The sequence below is a fragment of the Carassius carassius genome, chromosome 21 (assembly GCF_963082965.1).
Source record: "Carassius carassius chromosome 21, fCarCar2.1, whole genome shotgun sequence".
Lineage (NCBI taxonomy): Eukaryota > Metazoa > Chordata > Actinopteri > Cypriniformes > Cyprinidae > Carassius > Carassius carassius.
The window spans coordinates 22,470,621-22,497,342 of NC_081775.1; the positions used below are offsets into that span (position 1 = coordinate 22,470,621).

Sequence of the window (26,722 nt, forward strand, 5' to 3'; positions counted from 1 at the left end):
TTTTTAGCTTGAGAAGCTTTAAAAAATAATAAAAAAAAGACTTTCCCCATATACAAGAGATATTAAATTTTCTGTTTATAGTTCATAAGAATTTAAAATTTCAAAGTAGAATTGTGCTAAAATTGTGCTCTTTTGTTTAAACGTCCTCTCAGTTTCCCTCCTTCAACATAGGACCCCATTCAAACCCCCCTTTTCTCTATTTTCTTTCTCTCCCTCCTGCTGCACACTCTTGGTATTAGTGCAGGGGCAGGGCTTATCACTCGCCCCTCCTTCACTTCAGTTAGAGAGAGAAAAAACAATAGACTTTAATCACTCATGTGGCCACAGCAGAGAAGCTGCCAGCATTAGACTGAGGTCGAGAGAGTGAGAGAGAGAGAGAGAGAGAGAGAGAGAGAGAGAGAGAGAGAGAGAGAGAAAGAGACTGTTTGTGTGTGTTGGGAAACAGCAATTTTGGACTTCTAAACACAGATTTGTTCGACTGTTTCCACTTCACACCAATGGACAAAAGGGCACACTCTAGAAAACTGCAAGAGATAATATCCTTCTGAGACAGATAAGTAAACACACAGGCTTGCTATCACAGATAGCCCTGAGCATGTGTGAGCAACCTGCACGGGCATCATGATCTCGCACTATCCCCTGGCATCGCTGCTCCCCTGGCCGCCCATCCCATACTGTCTGGACCTAAATGGGGAGGGAGGGGTGTCCCTGCAGAGGTACCAACCACGGTCACCAGATAGCAGCCCTCGTTGCTGGGTAGGTCACTTACATTTGTCTGCAAGACTGCTGTGGTGTATTTCATTGTAGCTAAGTGGTAGTATGATGGTTTGCCTGCAGCTTGTGAATGGACTTTATTTGAGTTAGGGCCTATGCTTTCTTGTTTGGAGTCTTTGTGTAAGATGAATCCAAAGTTAAATGACTTGTAGATTGATTTGGATTAAATTTATATTATGTTGGTTTTCAGTCTGCATAATGATGTAAGCATGCAGAAGGAATTAACTGTACTCAAGCAGCAGTCTGAAAGTTGCATTTCATGCTGCAACAGTTATACCTGGCTTTCTCAAGCAACAGCAGGAATATAAAATAGATTCCAATAGTAAATCCAATCTAAAATTGTGACAATAAATACACACCAGAACTAATTTTTAAATACTTATGACTAAGTACACATGTATCACAATGTGTAAAACTTATCAAATTGACAATCAGTCTGTAACCAGCAGGGTGGTTTAAGTATAATAGCACAGTAAGTTGTAGCATGAATGTGTTTGATTCACAAAAAAAAACTGATTTAAAAGAATAATTTGCTAGAGAATCACACTACGCTTGTGGAGTTTTATGTTTTTAATTCACAAAAAAGAACTGTTTTATAAGGGTTGTTCGGTCGGGAATCGGACTGCAACGGACTGCACTATAAGGATTTGGTTCACTAAAAAGAAACGACTCAAGAATCGTTAATTGGAAATGGATTGCCACTTATCGCGCTGTATGGATTTGGTTCACTTTAATCGGCTCATAAGAGTCATTCATTCGAGAGTCAGACAACACTGGTCACTTTATGATAGAGTGCCTTGGAACAGAACATTTGTTCTGGTAATTTTATTTCTATGTTTTTAATGTGAACTTTAGTAAATGAAATTTCCTCAGACAAGTAGACTAGTCTAGGATATATTAAAACTTTTTAAGCTTTTTAATGCGATAGATTTCAGTGGGATGAACTTCTTTAATGAATGTAAGTGTGTGTGTGTGTGTGTGTGTGTGTGTGTGTGTGTGTGTATTGACATGTTCATAATGGGACTCAGGTAGCCTATTACCCAGTGCAATGAGGTTCACATCACTTCAGCTAAAATGTCTTGTATTAGCACTTTTGAATGTTAGCCATTCAATTCAGGGAAAGCTGAATCAGAGGTCAAAAGGGAAAACAACATTAGACCTAAATGTTTTTTCTCAAGAAATCCCCTAGATCTGTTGGCCACGTATTCATTGACGAGCAGAATTTGTTAAGAGGATAGTGTGTGTATGTGTGTGTTTGTGTGTATGTGGTGGTGGAAATGGTGTCTGGGGGTTTCGGAGAAGGAAAAGCTCTCTCTGTCAGCACTTTTTTAATAGTCATATACTGGAGCTGACCGCCGGTGACTCCGTCTGTCTGACCAACACTGACCAGAACAGTGAGTTTCAATTCGGGGAAATAGCATGACTGTATTATACAGAAAGAGGCTCTGCATCATTCATAACATACTCGCTGGAGGGAGTGCACAGATTTGGGCAGTAAGATGGAGTTATAAGTGATGGATGCTGAGAGAGGGAGATGGTGAGGGAATGGGAGTATGTGTGTGAGTGTGAGTGTTTGAAAGCTCATGTTAAGTGGCTTCAATGTATATATGTGAACTTACATAGCAGATTTGTCAGAGAAATTGCACAATGTGCTCGGGGTCAGTGGAAATGTTAATACATTTAAAAAATAAAAATGTATTAAAATATGTATAAGTAAAATATAATAACTACAAACACAAAATAAGTTGCAATTTACATAACTTAACATAATAATAATGTTCTTCTAACAATGAGGTCCTAGGGAGCCTATATATATATACTTTATATGCTTTATAGATACTTTATATGCTTTATAGATACTTTTAAATTAAATGTAGGCTTTGGTACTATTTATATTTGAAACATAGATGGTCTAATTTTTGGCGGGTAGTATGTAATGCTCTGAGAGAATAGTTCATAGTGAGATAGAGAGAGAGAGATCCATCCTTATCCAACATCCTGACTCCAGTCTCTTCCTCTCACACTGGAGAGTTTCCGAGTATTGTTCCTCTGACAGCATATTGTTCCTCTGACAGTGAGGCCATAGAGCGCTCCCTCGTCACTTTACCCTACGCTCACCCATGGAGTCCAGTCCACACACATATTCAACATACAGTACTTCACACATACACACTCACATCCATTCAAACACATTCAGTTAAATACCAAACTCGCAGATATGCGCACATACATAGACCAACACAAAATTACTTTGTCTCCCACAAACGTCCCACAGATCTGAAACTCTCATTTCTCGATTATGCCATATGGGACGCCTGGCCACCCTTCACCTCAGCCACGACATTGTCACCCCCTCTCTCGTTATCTCAAAAAGACTTCACATGATTATTTTTCCCTTCCCCAACTGCTTCAAACTGGAAAATCCTTAATTCTAGAGAAAAGAGAGGGTTGCATCATGCTTCAACTTTCACGTTTTTATCACTTGAAGCCTTTTACAGCTTTGCTGTACTGACATATCCATAACCACTGCTTAGCTACAGTTAAAAAACTGGTTGTTAAAGTTTGATAGGGCCTTCATGGTCGTTAATTGCTTTGTTTTTGTGGTTTTAATAATGAAGATGGTGGCCAAAGTTCAAGTAAGATGGGTCAGGTCGCTCTGGATACCTCCTTGCACATTTTACCAGCTATAAATGCTGATATAGCTGCTGATTTTCTACTTGACGCAGCAAAGCCTCGGTAAAACCTTTGTAGTCAAGTGATCAAGGACTGGGGTCATTGCACTCATATATTCAGCCTATATGGCACAGTCCTGTTGCTGACATTCACTCATGAAGAAGTCAATATGGTTCAGTGCCATCACACTTTGAGGAAGCTTTGCACAGGCTGTAAGCGCGTGTCTGGAATTATGCTGAATATAGGAATCGTAAACTAAGCATTTTCTGTTTCTGCATCACTTCCCTTTTTGGAATCTACTGGATGTTTGTTAAAAGTGACACTGATGGTTATTTGTTAGCCGGTGTTTCCTTGCTTGCTTTAAGTGAGTCACGCGTTGTAATGGAGAATCTGATTCAGTAATTCAGTGACAGTTTTGCAACTGGTAACAAGAAAGCACGAGACATACTAGAGCTTATGCAATTGCTGTAGAGTTGTAGTAGAATGAAACACTGTAAATTTAACAAAAAGAGATCAATCAGAGACAGTGCTTTAAGTGGGCCGGTACGCACCGGTACTCAGTACCGCCACTTCCAAATATAGCTCTTGAGCGTACCGCCACCTCACCTCTCCACAACACTTAATATGCTCTCCTGGCTTCAGACTCTGAGTACTAAAAGAACAGAATGAGATGACTCGCTGGCTAACACCCCACCAAGCCAGAATGATATCTCTGCAGGTCAGACAAGCTAATTAAGTAATGCAGTAGCTCTTTCTAAGGGTATTTGTTCAAAATCCTTTTGCACATTTTATGTTCAGAAGCTCTTTCTAAGGGTATTTGTTCAAATTATTTTGCACATTTTATTTATGTTCAGTAGCTCTTTCTAAGGGTATTTTTTCACAATTATTTTGCACATTTTATTTATGTTCAGTAGCTCTTTCCAGCTCAAGTAAATCCACAAACTAATAAAAGGATTTATAATTTTTTATAAGGTCCTCTGTTGACCGCTGTATATAAAACCCCTTCAATATAGTTGTTGTTACCTCAGGGGATGAGGGGAGTCATCAAAAAAAAAAATATATATATATATATATCGGATATAATAGAGTACCGACACCTCTTTTGGGCCACTTAAAGCCACTGATCAGAGAGCAATCAGAGTTATGGCCTATCCATATGTTGCAATCCAATTACCTCTCACATCTTGATAATTTCATCTCCCTTCCCTGCTGTCTCTGCCAAAAAAATACCAAAAATGCATAGATCAAGGTGATGGTTAACTGGTGCTGTTTAATAATTTTACATAATTTACAGGCATTTTCTAAGCTTCCCAAAACATTTGGTTTTCAGTTGTTCTACATCGAAAAATCCTCTTATTTAAAATGTATCTAAAATATCTTGCAAATACAAGTTTGCACAAATATATCTACACTTTCGTTCAGATGTTTGGTGCCAATATGATTTAAGAAAATTTGGTAAGAAGTGTATTTTAAAATACTTAAGTACAGTAAAAACAGTAATTTTCTCAAATATTATTACAATTTAAAATAACCTTTTGTTTTTAATATATATTTTTATGTATTTTGAAATATAGTTTTTCTCCCTGTTATTGTAATATATTTGTATATCTTGAAATATATTTATTCTTGTAGAGGCAAATCTGAATTTTCATCAATCATAAGTCCAGTCTTCAGTGTCACGTGATCCTTCAGAAATCATTCTAATATGTTGATTTGATGTTCATTTCTATGATCAAAGTTGAAAACAGTTGTGCTGTTAATATTTTGTCGAAAGCATGATACATTTTTCAGGATTATTTTATTAATAGGAAGTTTAAAAGAACATTTATTTGATCTATTAAAAAACAACAACAAGCTAACTGAATATTGCATGCTCTTAAGGTATTGGAGTTACATTATAAATGGATAGCATTCACCATAAATGTGTCAGTCTGCATGACTGCACTATTGAACTTCCAGGGTGGAGTTTGGTTCAGTGATTGTATGATAATGGAACAAGTTACTAAAGCTGCTAATATGACTGCTGTCACCCTCAGTCTGACAGTATGATGCCTCAGGCTGAAGTCCAAAGATCACAAATCACTCAACTGGGGCAGAAAATGTATACCCCTCATCTATAAAACGAGTGAGTGGGAACGTGTGTATCTAGCATAATGGAAAAAACAAGTGTGCGAGGAATGGTGTGTTTGTGTGTCTATGTAAAGAGATTGCTCTTAAGTGTGTGTGCCCAGTAAATTCTGGGAGGTCTGTGAATCTTCTTAGCTGTGGTATAGATGACAGGTGTGGAGCCACTCAGGTCACTGCAGCAGTTACACAAACACACACAGTCCTCTTTAGCCTCACAGCAAAAAAAAAAAAAACAACAGCTCCTTCCTTCCAGCTACAGCCCACCCATTCATTCCCTCTTTCTCCCCCCATGGCTGGTCTGATCCCTGTCATGTGGCCTGGCTTATTCCCCCCCTCTGCCAGAGTGGTTGAAGAGGAAAAAAGAAGGGATGGAGGGGTTGAAACTCAAGCAGACAGGATCAGGCGCAGTATTGAAGTTATTTAACTGTCTGAAGTTATTAATCTGATCAGCAAACACTCCCAGCAGACTGAATCAGCAGAATCACAGTCAGACAGACTGTGATCTATCTATCTATCTATCTATCTATCTATCTATCTATCTATCTATCTATCTATCTATCTATCTATCTATCTATCTATATATCTATCTATCTATCTATCTATCTATCTATCTATCTATCTATCTATCTATCTATCTATCTATCTATCTATCTATCTATCTATCCATCTGTTTATGATTATGGTGGCAGATGGTTTTGCAAACATGGGGGTCCAAACCAGAATGACCACACTAACTAATTAAAGCTTATTAGCTCTAGATCAGAGCAGAAGATTAATGACACCTACAGACTCGCCGCAAACAACTGGCCACCATATTAAAAATCAAAGGATGCCGTTCAGGATTTCCTCTGTTTTTGACCAGTCACTGAGCGTATTAAACCCATAGCTAAATGATTATAATAATCTTAATGCTGACTGTATAATCAGTCTGCCACAGTTCCTTTCAGGTTCTGTTATTATGATACTCTAAACACAGGACAGACCCCTGGAAAATGGATTTGTTTTTTGAATTCAGCTGTCTTTCATTTCCCGCTGAGTATGGTTAAGCATGAACAGTATGTTGTATCGTATTTTTTTATTGGTGAATGGCTACTAATTAATAACCAGATGACCCAGATGTTTCACATGAATCTAGAAAAACATTGTGGTAAAATTAAGGTTGATATAAACACTGCTGGTAAGGAGAAGATTGCACCATACTGAATAACTAACTAAAGAGAGAGTGACATGTTTCTTGGATTCAGTGTAAAACACTTTAATTGACATTTGGAGCAGATCATAACTCTTAACAATAAAACTCTTAGCCATAAAGTAAGTTATTGTTCATTCTGCTTTGTGCTGATGTTGCAAACTCTGAGCAGAATCATGTCACACTGCCCTCTTCTGGGTATGTAAACTGTTGTTGAGGTACATTAACACTCACACTTTCTCTCCTTCTTTGCTTCATTCCTTGTCTTCCTGAGATTCTGGGAAATGAGTCTCTGTGAGAGTCTTTCACAGTTCCAGCCATTTGATGCTACCAGATGTTTTGACCTCACATTTCACAATGACAGAGTTTCCACTGTGGCATCTAGCCTGTGCTTCTTCTGATGGTGCTCAGTGGGGAGGATGTTGCTCTCTTCTTTGTTTTGTTTCAGTTTTCTTTCATCTGAAAACCCCAGGAGCTACTCAAGGGCTTTCTGTTCTTCATTCATCTTTCTTGGTTGATTACAGTAATGTTTCTGTGATATTAAGTGATGTTGATTTATGAGGCGGAAAAGAAAACCGCTCACTCAGAAAAGGGAAATGAATGAAAATAGAGAAATGAGCAAAAATGGTTTGTTTTGTTCAGAACTGAACTGCACACTGCATTTACTACACAGAAAGCGTATTTCACAACATTCAATTATGCATGTTTATTTGTTTATCTTATATGAAAACAAATAGTTTTTAGCCTTTTTGAAAAAAGAAAAAAAAACATTTCCACATTTGGCAAGAAACAATATGGATTTTTAATTCAACACATTGAAATGGGAAGGTCAGGTGGATGTTCTTTTGAACTTTATATTCTTAATAGAACCTTTAAAGAATATGTCATCAATGTTTTAACAGATGTTTTTTGAGCAGCAAATCAGAATATTAGAATTATTAAAATTTCTAAAGAATCATGTGACACTGAAGACTGGGGTAATGCCTGTTGAAAATTCAGCTTTGTTTATCACAGGAATAAATAATATTTCAAAACATTAAAATCAAACAAACAGATATTTTAAGTTCTAATAATATTTGAAAATATTGCTGTTTTTTTTTGAGCAAATAAATGCATAAACATCAAAAACTGACTTTGTCGACTTCAAACCTTAGACCCAAAGTTTTCACTTGTGTTAGATTGTGTTGATTTCTTGTGAAGTTGATTGAAAAAGAAACCATACATAATTTAGAAAATTATCTAACCGTGATGGCAACATGAGATCATAGATTCTTGAGAATGACTCTGTGACTCACAGATTAAAGTGAATAATGTTGAGCTTTGTAGCAGACGGCGCTTCTGCAAATAAAAACCTCCAGAAAGGACTTGAGGTCCATGGCTCATCATAACACAGAGAAATACACCACCACTGAAGGTTCCTTCCCAGCGCCCTCTAGCTCCAGCTCTCTCTGTCTGCGTCAGCTCAGCTTATAACTCTTCTAGTGACACTGGTGCAACACAGCAGTCCAAAATCTGACCGTAAATCTTCCCATACATACAGAATGGACTAGACTTGCATTTTCTTTATCCCTCAGGTTTTTGCGAGCACCTTTGGCTGTGTAGACAAGATAGCTGACTAGTCGGTCAGGTACAATGACAACAGGCACATAGAGTTGGAAGGCTTCAAGCAGGAAGTGGGAGATTTCCTGGAATGTGTGTTTTTCCCCCCACAGTGGTGCAATAACATCAGTCTCGTTACTCATGACTATTTGCTCCATAGCTTCACAGGCCTTGTGCGTATGTGTGTTTTCTTGTGTGTGTTTACACGTATTTGTGTGTGTGAGTCGACCGCAGAAGGAGAGACTGACTGGAGACTGCGACTGTACTCTAGGGAGGTTTAGATTCATTATCTCTATTCAGTATCTCGATCTCTATTGGTGTCGACAGAACAGAAATCCTCAGCCTCCCTAGGGGTCTAAACACGCTCCCTAAGATTCCCTCTAAGCCTGTTTCCTAAGCTCACCCCCCATGCATCACCACCTGAAAATAAACACCAGAAAATCCTTCAACAAATTAAATATTTTGCTCTATATATGCCTCTATAAATTCTGTCCAAAAAAATTTCAGAAACCTGTAGGATTTTCTGTTTTTCTCAGAGCACAAAAAGAGATGTTAGGCCAGATGTTCATGCTGCTCTTTTTCAAACAGTGAAAATGAATGGTGTGCAGAAGCCGTTAAGCATTAAATATATAACAGACAAAAAACACCAGATATGTGAGATGTCTTGATGAACTTAAATTCACTTAAAACACTCTTCTGACACACTGGTTAATTTATTTTACCTTCTAACAAGAATTAGATTTTTTTTGAAGAGTAGAAAATTTCAAATAAACAGAATATATTTAAAATATAAATTTTTTGTAACAGTTTAAAAGTATTTCCTGTCTCTTTTGATTAATTCAATGCATCCTTCCTTGCTAAAATAGTATTAAAAAAAAAAAAAAAACTTACTGACCCTGAAGGATGCATCACAGAAGAATGAAAATTCCCAAAACAGAAAAGGTTTGTCAAACTATTGCTTAAACAGGTTGCATTTTTACAAATTAATAGTGGGTCAATATAGATTTACTGTAGTTCACACACCTTGAATGTAATCCAATGACACAGAGTGTTTTTAGAGATTGGCATCACTACTGCTGCGGTGGTTGTGCATATGGATACACACTATCGCTATCTATTCCCTAGGGCTATAGCAGTGTATGAGATCAGAGAGGTGTGTGTGTGTGTGTGTGTGTGTGTGTGTGTGTGTGTGTGTGTGAGTGCACGTCAGCCGGGTCCAGCCCAAGCGTCTGCCATTTGTCAGACCTTGTTGTCGTGCACTGCAATGACATCACTCCCTTTTGAAAGCAAACAGCTATCCCTTGAGGGGGACGAAGAGGTCATGACCTCTCCCACTGCTTCTCCATGCTTCCCAGAGCCCCCGAGAAGCAGCTAAGTAGAGGACACCCAGTCAGACCAGCCTGGGAACTGGAGCGGATCCCAGAGAATGAGGGTTTCCCCTTTAAAGCCCCATTGCCCTCACTCACCGGACCACTCCTTTGTATGTCAAACACACTTATTGAATTTGTTGTGACTCTAGGCATGACGTTGAGGGTGATGTAGTTTGGTTTGAGGGAGTCATGTGATAGGTTGTCAGGGTTCTCCAGTGGTTACTCGCATGCATTTTACTAATACAGTCTTGGTCCTGGTATCTAGAATGTTAACCACAGTCAAGGATATTCACCGCATGGATTAACCATAGCGCTTGACTAAATTCCATGTAATTCTAGATTGAAAATGATTTGCTCGTGGACTAGACTCAATATTTCGGTTATATTATGCCTCCAAAAACCTCTTAAAGTGCTATAAAAAAAATTATTTTTAATAAGTATTTTTAATAGCATCGACACAGGACAAGAAAAAGCTAGATTTAAGAACAAATAGCGACATGGCAACCTGTGATCAATTAAGTCAAGTCAAGTCTGCTTTATTGTCAATTCTTCCACATGTACAGCACATACATACAGGGAATTGAAATTGTGTTACTCTCAGACATTTAGTGCATAAAGATAAAAATAACAGTAGAGCATAAAAATACAGATAAATATAAAATACAACTATACAAATAAGGGCATGTTAAAAACCAGTGAAGTAAACAAACAGTGTAGATAAAAAGATTGTAGTGCAAAAGAGCTTAGACTGATTTAAAGTGACAAAAATTCAGAATTTATTTTTTTAATAAGATGTATTAGTCTAGGACATTTCTTTTGGTGTTTTACTAGTAGTCACTAGGTTAGTCTTCTCTAGAGGAGTATTCAGTGCCCTAATTTGGTTGGGAAAGTCATCCAGGTGGAGGAATAAAATCTGTTTACATACTATTTTATATATACTAAATGTTTGTGATTGAGCAACAATCTATGGCGTTCTCTATGGCGTCTTAATTGTCCTCTAGGAAGCATACGTGTATCTGGACGTGGGAGAGCCTGATTGTGTGAGAGAATTAACTGCCACATGACACCTGATCATTTCCACCTTGTCTCCACTGGGTTCAAACAAATTAAAAGCCAGACGTCCTGTACGTAAGGGACATAATGGAAAATCCCTTCAATCAGACAATCAACTACAGCGTCAGCCTTCCTCATATTGTCTTGAGTTTAGCCATCCAATCATATTAGAATCTTTCCATCTTGAGCCATTTAAAGTTAAATGGCGACATAAAAAGCGATGTAATGGAAGAAGACATAGGTAGTTTCTTCTTTATTGTGACATAGATCCCAAGAGAAACAGATTGATGAAAAATGAAAAAAATGTAGATTGGGTACTTGGTTGAGACCATTGATTGTTGATTGGATGGAGGCAGATCTGAATGAGAACTCACAGTATATTGTAATAAAATGACATAGTTTAAGACCAAATTATTTTTGCTTTTTGGACGGGACTCCCTGGTAGGAGAGATTTACATCTCAATGGAATAATTCCAGGTAAAAAAATAAAAAAATAAAAAAGATTTATTACAAAATAAAGTATAAATAAAAATGATTGGAGAAGTCTGATATGACACCAGAGAAAAGCAGTTTAACCAGAAGATCAAGTTACGATATTTTAATTAAAAATGAGGTGAAAAAAAGAAAGAAGGTAAGGAGGAAAGGAAAATAAACATGCATGGAACACATTAAGATAGATGCATGCATTTAGATAAAATTTAATGCCATGATTAGCCTAAATACAACCAATGTTTAAATTAATAAACAATTAAATTTTACATTTAAATTTAAATTTATTAAATTTTTAATACATTTAAAAAAAATACCTTATAGCCTACTACTTTTTGGAGAGCTATCATCACCATCCTCTTACACTGTATGAAAAAAGAAAACTGCTTGACCATTCTGCTAAACAGCAACTACTTTTCACAAATAGCCTACAATACAATTCTGGAGTCACATGAGGATGACTAGATGATAGACTTTTAATTTTTTTCGTTCTTCTGTGTTAATGTTGATGTTGGGTGTTGATCTATTATGGTGTACAAAGTTATTTAAAAAAATGTACGCAGCATTCCAAAATAAAAAGGAATAGAAAGCGAACTACTGAAGCGGGAGGGAGAGAGAGTGCAGTGGGCGGAGTTGTGTCATTCACTAAGCGGGGGTGGACTGCAGAGCCAAAGGGAGGGAGGGAGGGAGAGAGAGAGAGAGCGGGGAACAGCTTGCAAAAATCAGTGTCGGGCGGTGTATGTGTATGTGTGTGCGCGCTGCGCTGGAGGAGAACAATTCACCCAGGATAGCTCTGCGTACTACACTTGAAATCATTTTCGCTGGACTTGGGCTGTGTTCTAATGCCGCTACAGGACGATGAGAGAGGCCCTCACCATGAAATTCGCTTGGAAAGCTAAAATGGTAAGAAGTTGCGGTTCGTTTGCCTCCTGCACACTGTTGATTTTGCGGCTTTGAGCTTCTAAGAGAAAAAGACAGGAGCGGGAGGGGGGAAATAGAGCTTGGAGTGGAGGATAAAGAAGAGTTTGAGAGGGGAGGGGGTCGTGGGGAATATAAATAATGCTGTTAAATTACATTTTACTGCAGTAATATATCTCTCCCCTCTGTTTATGATCCACACGCTGATTTGGATCTGAAAGTCTCCACGTAGGCGGCGGTTCCCGTTAGTTTCTCACTCTAGAAATACTTCTACTTTTATGATGAACAGCTTCCAGGCTGCAGACAAAAACAAAGCGGACAGATGGGCTTAACCCCACTTGTTATTGTTGTTATCGGTGAGGGATTGTTTCTCGTGGACTTTGGGGTTGTGTTGTTTTTGTGTGCAGGCTGTAGGGGGTAGAAAACGTCTCTGTTTGGGATGATAACACGGTCAGCATCCTTTCATTGTTTGTTTATAGGATTTTAGGGACCTAAACAGAGTCCTCAACTGTCCCACAGCTTTTAAAGTCTATTCGTTGTAATGCTTTTTCAGGGCTTTCATTATTGTTAAAAATATAGTGTTTAAGTTATCTGACCATATAAAGTCGCGTAATCAATTTGAATTGACAAAGCACTGTTTTGTGTTTTTTTTTATTTATCAGATATTACATTTACATATCCGATAGATGCTTTAGATATGCATTCAAAGTATTTTTCATCAGGTTTTGCTATCTCTAGGAGTAGAACCCATGGAATTGGCATTGCTTTAATTATTAATAGTATAGCAATAAAATAAAAGCAATAAATATTATTGAAATTAAGTAATAAATTTAATAATAAGAAAAAGCCAGTGATAAAAATAAAATTTATAATACAATACAATTAAACTGAATAAATTAAAGTTAATATAATTAAAGCAAAGAAACCTAACCTCAAAGAGCTCCTGTCTAATCTGATCACATGTGCCCACTTTACTAGTACTCCACTTTTTTTATTTCAGAGAAAAACTATTTTGTTTCCTCATGTAGCCCCACCCTCTCTAATATCTGCCCGTGCCACTGAGCAGGCTTTTAAAGCCGCTTTGGAAAACATTTCTTCCAGTACAAAGGGGCAGCACAGTGCACAGACTGTGGACTCGGCAGGGTCCGGGCATTGGGTGAGCAGACCTCCTACCATTGTTTTTGAGTGCGGACTGCATGACTCATCCAGCTGGGTATTTATCTGAACGTACTGTACAGGAAACGGCCCAGGAAATACAGACAGACTGATCCACTTCATTCCAGGGCAGTTACTCTTTCAAGCGCATAAAACTGCAGACGTAGTCTGGATGTGCAGCAAAAGTGAAAAAGCTCAGTAGGGAGTTGTTTGTAATGTCAGGGTTAATGACTTTGAAAGTAATGTTCATGAAAGCAACAGTTTATTAAACATCTGTATTCAAAGTCTTCCCACAGCATCTTGAGTATGCACTGCAAAAATAAGTAAATAACCAAATTTTTAAAAATGAAACCATCTTCATGTCTAATGAGATAGCAGGTTAACAATAGTTTTTTAGACTAAAACTAGTCTTCATATGTTTTGTATATATATATATATATATATATATATAATTTTTTTGTCTTGTTTATTTGCACTCTAAGGAGACTTGTCTTTGAAGGAGATCTATTATGCTACTTTTTACATGATGTAAAATATGTCTCTTGATGTCCCCAGACACTGTATTTGAAGTTTTGGCTCAAAATACCACACAGATAATTTTTCATTGCTTGTTAAAATTGCCAATTTTAGGGTATGAGTCAAAACATGCCATTTTTGTGTGTCTCCTTTAAATGCAAATGAGTAAGCTGGTACTCATGGCCTCCTTTCAGAAGAGGGTGGAGCTTCAAGAGCTCAAGCTTCAGCATACAAATAAACATTCTACTATTAGTACAAGCCTGTTATCTTTACAGAAAATGTACTCGGTTTAAAAGTCAGTAATTTAATTTTACTATGCATATTAAATGATCGCTTATGCATTACACAGACGAGGAGCATTGTGCGATTAAAAATAACAACAGCTGGTCTCATTGTGCCTAAGCTGCTATTACAAACTTTAAAAGTCCCACAAGCGGTCAAATTCACATTGCTTTCATACGTAATTTTTAACTACCACTTTCCTTTTTATGATTATTCTGTTAGCATGTGAAGGCAGCACCAGTGAAAACAGGCATAGCTTTAGCAAAATTAGCCTTTACAGAGTGCCTAAAAGCTCTTTCAGAAATGCAATTTTGGAAAACAAACGTGTGATACTTACTTTGTCTGGAGCTGACGTTCACACACGAAGCCTTGGTATTGATCCCTAAACATATAGGGGATTTTTTTTCCCGGGATATTTCCTTCGAAAATGAAATTTAACCAGTGTCCTCAGCAGCTCAGATGGAGGGAGTCTATGGAAAATACTATGTTTGTTGGAGCATCATATATCTCCAGCAGCTAACGCTACATCAAGAAAACCGTAATGTTGCACTGCTGCTTCTCACTCAGGGCTGTGTCTATGCTAATAGGGCATAGAGTGTCACAAATGGGCGGGACTTTTTCCCTATGGTGATGTGTACATTTTGAAGAAATCTGGAACTACTCATTTTGGAGAGACCGTTTATAATTTATTGGGATTATAAAAGAATGAGTGGGTGGATTTGTACCATTATAGGTTGGTTGTTTTCACACACTGCGGCCACACAACTGTGTTTAAACACCTTATAAAGGTGATTTTTGCATAATAGGTCTCCTTTAAAGCTAGCATTTTCTAAATGGTATTTCTTTTTATTGAACCTCATCATTTTTAAATTAAAATCTTTTCAATCGAATGCAAGTTCGCATTTAGATCTGCTGTCATCTTAATCCCTGACCCCCTTTTTCCTTTTCAATAATCCATTTCACTCATATACGTCACAATGCTAAAGAAAATACTTTAATTGAAGTTATAGACAAATTTATTTTGGATATGAGAGACTGCACAGGATTTCGTATATCAAAGCTCTACTATAGTATTATCTAAAGTAGACAGAATTTATCGATATTCTCTGTCTGACAGTTTAATATGAAAATTAAGCTGTGCACAGCCTGAAAGGCTCCACTCAACCAGACACTTAATGTTGGCCATCCCATTATACTGTTTGTATTTGTGTGTCTGACTGAGAAAGCCTATGTGTTTGTATATGTTTACAGACTAAGTCTGGTTCTTGAACCCCAAGGCTGGATGGAGAAATCCTTCACTGTTAAGAATCTGTAAAAGCTCTTCGGCTGATTTTTTAAATTCCAGGCCAGCTCTGATCTCATTTCTCTCTCCCCCTCTTTCTGTCTCCATCCTCCAAATGAGTTATCATTTTCTCTCCTCCACTCACTCCCTGTCAGTCTTTTGATACTAAAATTTAAAGCCAGAGTTCCTGTTTATGGTGAACTGAGACATGTTTTTCCCCAATTTGACGCCATGACATTCCAAATGGAGTAACATTGATTGTTTTCTCCCTCTGCAGAGCTCAGTGCAGGACTGGGGAGAGGAGGTTGAGGAAGGAGCCATATACAACGTGACGCTGAAGAGGGTCCAAATCCAGCAGGCGGCTAACAAAGGCGCAAGATGGCTGGGGGTGAGAGGAGGCCTTTGATCTGAATGCACTTCCACTCTTTATTTAAAGAAACAATTCGGCTGCCCATGCTGGGCCGGCCAGACAGTAGGGCATATTAAGGGTGACGTTGTAAAGCTTTTTATGGTTTACGGATGTATTTATTTGTGGTCGCAAAAAAACACATACAACTTTTTAAAGAGTGGTTTGTTTGGTAAAAGTAAAAGCCAAAAATGAAAGTTCTGTCGCCATTTATTAACATTGATGTCATTCCAAACCTGTATGACTTACTTTCTTATACACAAAAGATTGTGTTGTTGTGTCAGTCGTGTTGTTTTGAACCCCACTGGCTTTTATAATATGGACAAAAACATTCAAATGACCTTCTTTAAGCTTTCCTTAATGTTATCACTACTTATGTGTTTTAGTGGCAGGAAAACATTAAACTCTGTTCTCTGTTGCACATTTTCAACCAAAAATTTGCTGCATGAATTTCAGTGTTTATACAACATTGTTATTTTATGAAGGCATGCTGTTATGGCTCCGTTCCGAATTACAGTGGTCAATATGGTATAATCTGTTGCTTTAACCATGAATAAATTTTTCCATAATGTCAACACCCTTCTGAATCAACATCAAAAAAACAAAGCACTTATGAGCTGATTTGATTTCCATAGGGCTTTAGTTTGTTGTAACACAGCTGTTTCTACACTAAATGGGTGTCGAGTTAAAACCCAGTTAATTTAAGGTAGAATGTCAAAAGTAAGTTTGCTTTACAGTAATCATGCTACAAAAATGTTAACAGAAATTCATTTGACATTGCAATTAATAGAAAGCCCGTCTTACATTTCGACACCAGTTAGAGCTCTGTTTCAGAGAATTCATAGTGCTCAATGTTTGACCTAGTTTTAGGGACTGCAAGTCAATCATTTTATTTTTTCGCCTAGAAGATTTAGTATTTTTGCTGATTCAGTGACATTCAACTTTTTGTGGCCTACTTTTAAATCACTTATTTTTGTGCGAACCATATTTTTTCAACTAATGAAGCATTTTTAAGAAGTCTGCCGACTTTTCTAGCATGTCTCAGAGAGGGAGGAGGAGAGTTGCTCTGATTAAAAGCAGATTGTAGAGTTTCCTGTTGTAGCGTGCTTGCACTACCAAGGTCTTTTTCTTCCCCTGTTTATTTCTGCTTTTCTTGATACTGGAGTGCATGCTTAAGAATTGACTTCAATGTATTTTCCTGTCCTTCTCCTTTGCTCTCTCAGGCGGAGGGTGACCGCTTGCCCCCAGGTCACACAGTCAGCCAGTTGGAGACGTGTAAGATCAGGAGTATCCGGGCGGGGACACTGGAACGTTTGGTAGAGACACTCCTCACAGCGTTTGGTGATAATGACCTGACCTACACCAGCATCTTCCTCTCCACGTACAGGGCCTTTGCTACTACACAGAGTGTACTGGAGTTGCTGCTGGACAGGTGTGTACTCTAGTGTGCTTGGTTTTTAATTGCACACATCATAAATGTCAGGTGAAACCTGCGTGCATTCTGAAGTTTTGAATGTTCATGTTTGCATGTATGCTTAGTGAAGAGAGGTTGCATTTTGTGGTCACGCACGCTAAGCAAGTACTAATGCCCATCTGGTATTCCTGGTATTAATGTAAACACAGTCGGTTAAGTTGCATAAATGTAAACTGGTTAAACAAAAAAGTTGAAAATAGTATAAGGACAAATAGTAGATCTACAGGGTTCGCACAGTACCAGGGAATTTTTTAAAGTCTGATTTCCAGGTCTGGGAAATTCATGGAAATAAATAAAATGTCATGGTGGTCAATTTGGTCAACAAATGGTCAACTGGTCAAAAGTCAATGTCAAATGACCAGTGTCAATGGTCAATATGCAAAAGAAAATTCTAGTTCTGTTCACTCCCTCGAGTATTTCGTTCACTGGATATTGCTTTTTGTAAAAAACTGCTTTATATCATGAGTGACTGAATTGTGGGAAATCTATCCCTATCTATGCAATATACTTCCCAGTTTAAATGCATCAAAGTAATATTTTATTACTTAAAATTATTTTATGTTATCCAAGTGTTGGATATTTAAAAATCTTTACTAATTAAAAGTGGACTACATAGGAAAAGATCAAGTGATAAAAAATTGTAATTAAAAATAATATGACCACTTCATACAACCTTTTGTTTTTTTGGGTCCTTGTTCAGTGGTTACTGCCTTTACCATTTGTCAGAATGCTCACAGGTTGGTTTCTGTATTGGTTCTCAGGTATGGCAGTTTTGAGGATTGTGAGGGGGAGCGTAACCAGTGTCGGTCTGGAGAGAGCGGAGTTGCTGTGAGAACGTGAGTTCCGTCATCATCGTGGTTATCTGTGCTGCTGTATCTGCTGTGACTTCCGAGCAGCTCTCATGTTTATTGCTTCATTTCCATGGAAATTTAAAAATAGAGGTCAAACACTATGATGTTGTGTGCATGCTTGTGTGTGAGTTAAGAAGCAATTAGAAATAAAGGGATCTATGTGTTCTTATTTTATTTTTTTTCTTCAGTGCTTTGGCCTCTATTCTAAGAGCCTGGTTGGATCAGTGTCCAGAGGACTTCCAGGAACCTCCATCATATCCGAGCTTGCATCGTGTGCTGGGTTTCCTGCAGAAGGCCATGCCAGGCTCAGAGCCAATGCGCCGGGCTCAGAGTCTGCTAGAACAATTGCGTGTCCAGACAAGCCTAGAGAATGAGACTGAAGGTAAGACATATCTGGTTACTGTTAATAATTTTATCCATCCTATCTAACTTCTTGTCTTTTCATGTTTGTTCTGTCTTCCTGTGCTTACAAAAACACCTGCTGTCCGTTTGTTGCAGGAGGCTTTCAGTACACCAACCCTTTCTGCATTGGGGACGATGAGGAAGTGGAAATCGATTTGCAGGAGGACTTCTTCTCCTTTAAGGTTGACCTTGTAGCAGAGCAGCTGACTTATATGGATGCGGTGAGAGAGAGAAACCTAGATTAAATCAGTACTAAGGGAACATGAAATATTATTTTGTACTTTCTTTGGCTCAAGCTATGAAATATGTCCTTCTTTCCACAGCTGTTGTTTAAGAAGGTGGTTCCTCATCACTGTTTGGGTGCCATCTGGTCTCAGCGTGATAAAAAGGATGGCAAACAGAGCGCGCCCACCATTCGCGCCACCATTACCCAGTTTAATGCAGTTACGGCATGCGTGGTCAGCACCATCCTCCGTCAGCGGCAGATGCGCCCGCATTTGCGTGCTCGCATCATCCAGCGCTGGATCGACATTGCACAGGTGCACAACCCAACACACACACATTTGCATGGTCACACCTCCCAGTATGACTTATGTTTTGCTCACGTTTAAACCTGTCCACCTACGGTTCATTTGAGCCGAATCTAAAGCGCTTTAGTGTTGCGTGATTTTCTAGCAATACGTTAGATAAAGATAAAGCCTGATGTTGATCTGGAATATAGTTTTTCAAAAGGCATTTACTGTTCTTGGTGCATTTGGGTGAAGACTGACACCTAATCTATTTCTTTGTAAGACATAACTGTTTTAGATGAGATCTAGATAAACCAAAGTAGACATAATAATGACTTTCAACCTCCCAGAGGATTTCTGAAAAAGTGTTTTTAGGACCATTTGTAAATGAATATGTATAAACATGGATTAACGTGTTCTCAGGAGTGTCGCATTCATAAGAACTTCTCATCTCTGAGAGCCATAGTATCAGCGCTGCAGTCCAACCCCATCTACAGACTGAAGAGAGTGTGGGCCTCTGTTTCCAAGTAAGTTCTGTCAATAAATAAAACCTGTCAGTCATTTCTTGATTTCTAAAAAATTATATAGACTGGTGAAATTATTCAAATCCTTTCGATAACATTGGTTATGTTTACCTGTTATGTTATGATCCCTAGCGAAGTCTCTAAATGAATGCCATTCTAAAGTTTGGAATCACTATTATTGATTTGAAAAGTACACTTTTATTCAGCAAGGATGCATTCCATTGATAAAAAAATGATGGGAAAAACATTTAAAATGTTACAAAATATTTTTATTTAAAAATAAATGCTGTTCTATCAAAGCATCCTAAAAAAGACAGTTTCCAAACTTCATTAAGTTGCACAATAATTTTCAAGTTATAATATTAAGTGTTATTTATTACCAAAATAGGCATATTAAAATGATTACTGAAGGATCATGTGACACTGGAGTGATAGCTGCTAAAAATCACAGGAATAAGCTACACTTGAATATATATTAAAATAGGAAAGAGTTATTCTAACATTGTAATGATCTTTCACAATATAACTGTTGTTACTAACTTTTTGTCAAATAAATTTTACATGCATAAAAGTCATGTATTCTGTAATGATTTTTGATATGATATCAGGAATGACATGCTCTGAGATTGTTTTTGTTTCACTCTGCAACTTTAGAGATAGCATGCAGATGTTTGAAGAGCTTTCCGATATTTTCTCTGACCAGAACAATTACCTTACAAGCAGGGAACTGCTAATGAGGGTGAGCTCATGCACAAGTCTCTCTTTTTCAGTTCTGTTGTGTTTTCTTTGCACAGAGGCATTTAAATTAGCTTTCCCCAATGACTAGGCCCAAATAAAATAGAATAAATGATAATAAATAAATGAAATCTTTTGCCTGTTGTGTTTGTATTTTGAAAATGTGTTTATTATATTTTAGGCTAATTTGATGATGCTTTCAGGTACAATCAGAGTGTAGTAGTTTCAACTCTGTTTAACACAAAAAAAATTTCAGAAAATAAACACAGTTCTGCCAATTCCTCCTGTGCCTGTAAAAAAAACTAATGATATCTTTCTGATCTTCACAGGAAGGCACCTCGAAATTTGCCAGTCTGGACAGCTGTGCCAAAGATCACCAGAAAAGATCCCACAAGAGACTGCAGTTACAGAAAGAGATGGTGAGTACCGTATTTTCCGGACATTAAGTCGCACTTTTTTTCATAGTTTGGCTGGTCCTGCGACTTATAGTCAGGTGCGACTTATCAAAATTAATTTGACATGAACCAAGAGAAATGAACTAAGAGAAAACATTACCGTCTACAGCCGCGAGAGGGCGCTCTATGCCGCTCAGTGCTCCTGTAGTTTACACTGAGCAGCTTATAGCGCCCTCTCATGGCTATAGACGGTAATGTTTTCTCTTGGTTCTTGGTTCTAAATAAATGCGACTTATAGTCCAGTGCGACTTATGTTTTTCTTCTTCATCATGACATATTTTTGGACTGCTGCGACTTATACTCAGGTGCGACTTATAGTCCGAAAATACGGTGGTTAAAAAACAACAACAACTAAAAAACAACAACTATTGTCAGTATATACTGATAACAGAACATGAGTTAAATATTGTGTTTAAAATGTGTCATGTTACCTTAAAGCTAACAAATATATATCTAACCTTTTGTCTCCAGGGTGCCATGCAGGGGACGATTCCATACCTGGGTACATTTCTCACAGATTTGACCATGCTTGATACAGCACTGCCTGACCATGTGGAGGTGAGTCAAGCTGCACATCCAACCACACATTTCCAGACAAAAATAAAACCTCATAAAGAATTATCTCTGTTATTACTGACCTAACATTCCCAGACTGTTGAGGTTTTCATTACCAAGGTTTATTTGACCTTCTTTTGGATGAGTACAATAATGAGGAGAATCTGGGCTAAAGTCTATTTCTGTGCTTCACAGGGAGGACTGATCAATTTCGAAAAGCGGCGCAGAGTAAGTACAACATTCCTTATTTGGTTCTTATTATAGTCAAAACATCTGCTGAATCTCATTACTATAGGCATTCAGATCTGTGGGAATGTTGAATAAAATCTCTCTTTGCAGGAGTTTGAGGTGATCGCTCAGATTAAGCTCCTGCAGTCTGCGTGCAATAGTTACAGTCTGACCTCTGATCCCGCATTTCTGCGCTGGTTTAAAAGTCAGCCTCAGTACTCCGAGGAGGAGAGGTACACACGGTTTTCACTTTACATGCCTTTTTTTTCATCTGAATATTGTGTAAGTCTCAAAAATAATATTTCTCTCGAATTTTCCTGCAGCTATGCGCTGTCTTGCGAAGTTGAAGGATTGGGAGAAAACAGCCCAACGTCACCGAAACCCCGCAAGAGTATGGTGAAGAGATTAAGCCTGTGAGTGACCTAAAACCAAAATCTTGATGCCTACATTGATCATTTTATTCTTAGGACCCCATTAAATCAAAATTACAGATCTGTGACTCAGTAGTCCATGTCTTGTTAACTTTTATGCTAAAAGTTACATTAAAATTAAATGTTTAAAAATTTACATTTTACCATCACAGGAATAAAATATTCAAATACTGTTATATATGAAAATAGAAAACAGACATTTTCAGTAATATTCAAGATTTTACTGCATTTTTAATTTAAAGAAAGGAAGCCTTGGTGAGCATAAGAGCGCAATCGTACCGACCCAAAACTTTTCTTTTGGATGACAAACTCTAATCATGTATTTAATGCCAGTTTTTGTCCTTCCAACTTCTCTAGACTCTTCTTAGGAACAGACACCACGAACACAAGCTCTCCTGTAAGAGAGACTCCTCGATCGCCTCCTACTGGCAGCTCTGGGGAGAGCATGGACTCTGTCAGTGTGTCTTCCAGTGACTCCAGTCCCTCAGAGGGTGAAGGCATGACACCCACACACTCTATAGACACTCATCTGAAGAAGGTACATACAACTTAATTTGTGACCAAATTATTGATTTACTATTGTATTAAAATAATGTATTAAATTCACATCTGTTTGGTTACCGTAGCAGTCTGATTCTTCCTCCTGCACCTCATTGCACTCCATGGACACCTTCTCTTCTACAGCCAGCGCTTCCATATCTCTGGCCTCCCCGACCCTGCCCGGGCCCCCCTGCATGCACCACCGCTCAATCTCGTTGACGCCCATGTCCCCCACATCACCTGGATTTCCTCCTGCCTATAACACACAAGCTCAGGATGCGTGCATCATCCGAGTGAGCCTTGAACAAGGAAACGGAAACCTCTACAAGAGTATCATGGTTAGTGAGGAATTAAATATCATTAATCTACTTTTAATAGTGTTCACAATCTATTCTTGCTTATCCATTCAAGTATATTGGACCATTGGTAATATATTCTGATTAGTTATTGATAGACTACCTGCAAGGGTTATTAGTAAACTAAAACTAAAACCATTAAAAAAACATTATTTTTACTTGAAATAATATAAATGTAGCTGAAATACATGTTATTCTAGCAAGTTGCCATCATTTCTTATTTAAATTTAGTCTAACTTTACGGACTAAAATTACTAAAACTGAAATAAAAATTTATATTAAAAACTACAAAAAAAAAAGACAAAACACGCAACACAATTACTAAAACTTTAACTAAAATTATAAATAATAATAATAATTATAACTAATAATTATAAATATTAAATAAAAACTATAACAGTATCTCAATGATGCATCCAAACCCACTCTGCAGATTATGAGTTATGTTATGTTAAATGTTGTTTAAAAATGCTAATTATTATTGTTATTTTTTGTAACTAATATGTGTTTGAAATCAGGCAGATATGCCTGTAAAAATAATTAATAAATTTGATTTAAAACTGTGGTGTGGGTACTGGTCAAATATCATGAGAAAATGTGTGATTTATTTTATTCTATTGACAGCCGCAGATTTTACCAGAAAAAAATGAAATCAAATCTCTCCTTCCTTGATTTGAAATTCAATACTTAATAAAAATCATTATTATTATTATTGAATTTTAAAATGTTTCTCATCAGGTTTATACATCCAACATTTTATATTTATACATTTATATATTAATATAAATAAATAAATAGAAATGTTATAAATAATGATATACATATTTCCAGATAATATTTTAGGGATTTAATTTGGCTGTAGTACAATGACAATATAACAGCCAATTATTTAAATGTTTATTTTTTATAATAGAACACTTCATATTTAGAGGTTTTTGGAAAAAGCGTTAAAATCCCTGTTCTAATAGCACTAAATTAAGAGAGAGAAGACTTTCTGATGTAAAATGCATCATTGTTTCTCCATACAGCTGACCAGTCAGGACAAAACTCCAGCTGTGGTCTCCCGAGCCATGGCCAAACACAACCTGGAGGGTGAGCAGGCGGCAGACTACGAGCTGGTGCAGGTCATCTCTGAGGAGAGAGGTACGACATTAAAACTTGTGTACCTGGCATATTAAGAAGAAATGTTGTTTAGGTTTCTTATGGTGGAATGCGGTCATCACAATCATTTTTCCCTCTTTCTCCAGAATTGGTCATCCCCGACAATGCCAACGTGTTTTACGCCATGAGCACATCTGCAAACTTTGACTTCCTGTTGCGTCTGCGTGGTTCTGAGGGCAGGCCGGTTCAGCTGCGCAGTCGTTGCAGCTCCACACTACCGCGCACACAGCAACGCTCCAGTCTGTCCCTTAGGCTCAGCAAGGTCACACTGTGACCTCTGACCTTTTTTTGGACCAGAACAGACTTTGTTAAAAGACTACAGCCGGTGGAGTACTAGAAAATGGCCTTTAAAGACTATTTCAAGGGGAGTTTGTTGACTTCAGAAACATTTCAGAATTAATATAGACATCTCATGTTCTGCCATACTGCCTTTTGAAATGAAAGGCTTATGTTAATAGCAGCATGTGCCTCCGCCTCCCTACCTGGTCAACAAAAGACACATCCCATCCTCCCTATTGCTGGATATTTTGCACAAGTGCAGGAAAGTCTCCTGCTCCTCATCAGTATTTGCATGACAGCACATCTCTTCCTAGCCAAGAGGCCTGAGGCCTACACATCTTCCTCAGAGAGACAGAGGGGAACGAAAGAAGCTGTGGGAAGAGTAGTTCAACGACAACCCTGTTGCCTTTATCAACGTTAACGATGGAACTCTTGCATCAGTATTGAAGACGAACTGCAGTAGCTGTGACGTCGTCATCAACGTGTCCTTCTCCTGTCCACTTGTGCACTGTGTGGACAATGTGGATCGTATCCCTAGACTTAAAGTGCTTAGACTGGCGCACTAAGAATCCACAGAATTACATTTACTTTCCATCTTTAAGTGCAAAGTGAAAAAAAGATCAACTGTTTCCTTTTAGATATCACAAATGGTAGGTATCTATGATGAAACAAGATATATGAAGTTATTTCTGCCTATTCTAAGCATTTTATCTCTATTTCGCTGTTTCTTATATTGTGAGCTGTGTGACGAATGCAGAAAATATGCATTCTGATTGGTTCCTGCTTGGTTTTATCAAGTCTGTGGTGTTTCCTTTCACGATTGGATCCATGTTGTCTTTAAGGTGTGGTCACACAGCACCAATAGGATGGGTTTCTATTAGGAAACCTGGATTGAGCTGCCTTCCTCTATGAAAGTGCACTTGCTATAGAGTGGGCGGAGTCAATAGGTGTGTAAAAGAGCACTTGGTCCACTTTTTGTAGCTTTTTTTCTCTTCTGTCTTCAAGTATCACTATATTAATGATATGCATTTCTTTTTTGTTTCTTTTTTATACATATGTTTTTTGTAAGAGATGAAGAAGTAGCCACGGTATCTATGAAAAAAGGATTTTGGAAGTTTTAAAAAGATTTTGTTAACTAAAAATGAAAATGTAAAAAAAAAAAAAAAAGCTGTGAAATGTGAGTGTGTGATTGTAAAGTGAGCATTAAAACAAGTCAGTCATTTCCATCAGCCAGTACAATAATTCACTGTCACTGTACCCCCGTCACCCTAAAAGATGTTTTCCAGAGCAATTTAGACCTGTTACGTCTGTGCACCTGGTGAATAACACAAAAACTAGTTTTACACTAAAAAAATTGTTTTACAGAGCCATTTTAACAACAAATAGTTTCAACAGTTTCTAAAGGCTTATTGAATTTTTGCCTTAATCCTGTTCTTTCTCTACATAATTCCCATAAATTTGTTACTCTGGTATGTAATAATCATTAGTTGGCCCTGACTCCTGGTCATATGTCGACAGGTGTATTACAGAATGTGCCAAACATGCTTTTTTTTGTCTTATGTTCTCTCGCACTAATTAGGAAACTTATGTTTGTTACATTGAGCACGTAAGACTTTGATGACACTAACAGTTTTTTAACAAGGTAAAAATGTAGCGTTTTATCGGTAGTGGGGGCAGCAGTGTTTGTATTTTGATTCATTTGTCTTAATTCAAATTTATTCAGCACTTGTGAATTTTCTCCATTCTTTAATTTGAATATTTCTTCACTACCAAAGAATTGTACAGAGAGTCAGTGAATATATTATTATCCTTATGTTCTGTAATTTGAATATCACTTTTCATGAATTAAATGGAGACTCTCTGAAAGTACTGTGGATGTTGACTGAAATTGATTCACACCTAAATTACCATAAGAAGAAAATGACAGGCGAGTAATTCATTCAAATGGTTTTGTTTTATAATTCCGCTCTTGTCTGTTTTCTGTTTCTGTGCATATTTAAGTTAATACTAAAATATCATTGCACTTTCACACAGATTACTCAAGTCAGTACTCGCGGTGGATGCTTTGACAAATGTACACGTCACCACATTACTCATCAACATTATCTCATGATTAGCAGGAGTGTAGAGGCAGTTTTTTTTTTTTTTTATCCACTGGTTTCAAATCCTCATGAGATTCCATATCTTATCTTGTTTGGTTGTCATCAGAGTTGTAAACACCATTGACATGGAGGGACAGGCCTGGATTGTGAACCAAGTGGGCTGTCAGAGCCGCAAAAAACTCATTCTGTGCCACTTGAGATCTCCATAGATGTTTGCTCACACCTCAGATGAACTCAAAAGGTTCATGTTAATGATCACTGGTAAACTTCCAGAATCTTTATCAGCA

The 26,722-nt window shown here is 37.6% G+C and overlaps 1 protein-coding gene across 2 annotated transcripts; it reads left to right on the top strand.

Moving 5' to 3' along the window:
* The first annotated feature begins 377 nt into the window (after positions 1 to 377).
* On the top strand, positions 378 to 26,202 carry LOC132097872 (ral guanine nucleotide dissociation stimulator-like 1). Of its 2 annotated transcripts, none has more exons than XM_059503846.1 (18): positions 378 to 756; positions 15,705 to 15,815; positions 17,057 to 17,265; positions 18,069 to 18,143; positions 18,347 to 18,540; positions 18,657 to 18,781; positions 18,884 to 19,099; positions 19,493 to 19,596; positions 20,248 to 20,332; positions 20,658 to 20,747; positions 21,255 to 21,341; positions 21,534 to 21,566; positions 21,678 to 21,799; positions 21,890 to 21,979; positions 22,355 to 22,535; positions 22,624 to 22,875; positions 23,922 to 24,036; positions 24,141 to 26,202. In XM_059503846.1, the coding sequence occupies exons 1-18, from the start codon at positions 622 to 624 to the stop codon at positions 24,326 to 24,328; spliced, it is 2,412 nt and encodes an 803-aa protein (XP_059359829.1). In that variant the 5' UTR covers positions 378 to 621; the 3' UTR covers positions 24,329 to 26,202. The 2 variants fall into 2 exon arrangements, with proteins under 2 accessions (XP_059359829.1, XP_059359830.1); XM_059503847.1 differs by lacking the exon at positions 378 to 756 and adding an exon at positions 11,952 to 12,177.
* The last annotated feature ends 520 nt before the right edge of the window (positions 26,203 to 26,722 follow it).

Bases quoted from the DNA above. Each gene is read 5' to 3' on its own strand.
- LOC132097872 (XM_059503846.1), top strand. From the start codon at position 622: ATGATCTCGCACTATCCCCTGGCATCGCTGCTCCCCTGGCCGCCCATC. The intron at 17,266-18,068 runs GTGTGTACTCTA...ATTGGTTCTCAG, and splicing joins CTGGAGTTGCTGCTGGACAG to GTATGGCAGTTTTGAGGATT. The intron at 20,333-20,657 runs GTGAGCTCATGC...TGATCTTCACAG, and splicing joins GCAGGGAACTGCTAATGAGG to GAAGGCACCTCGAAATTTGC.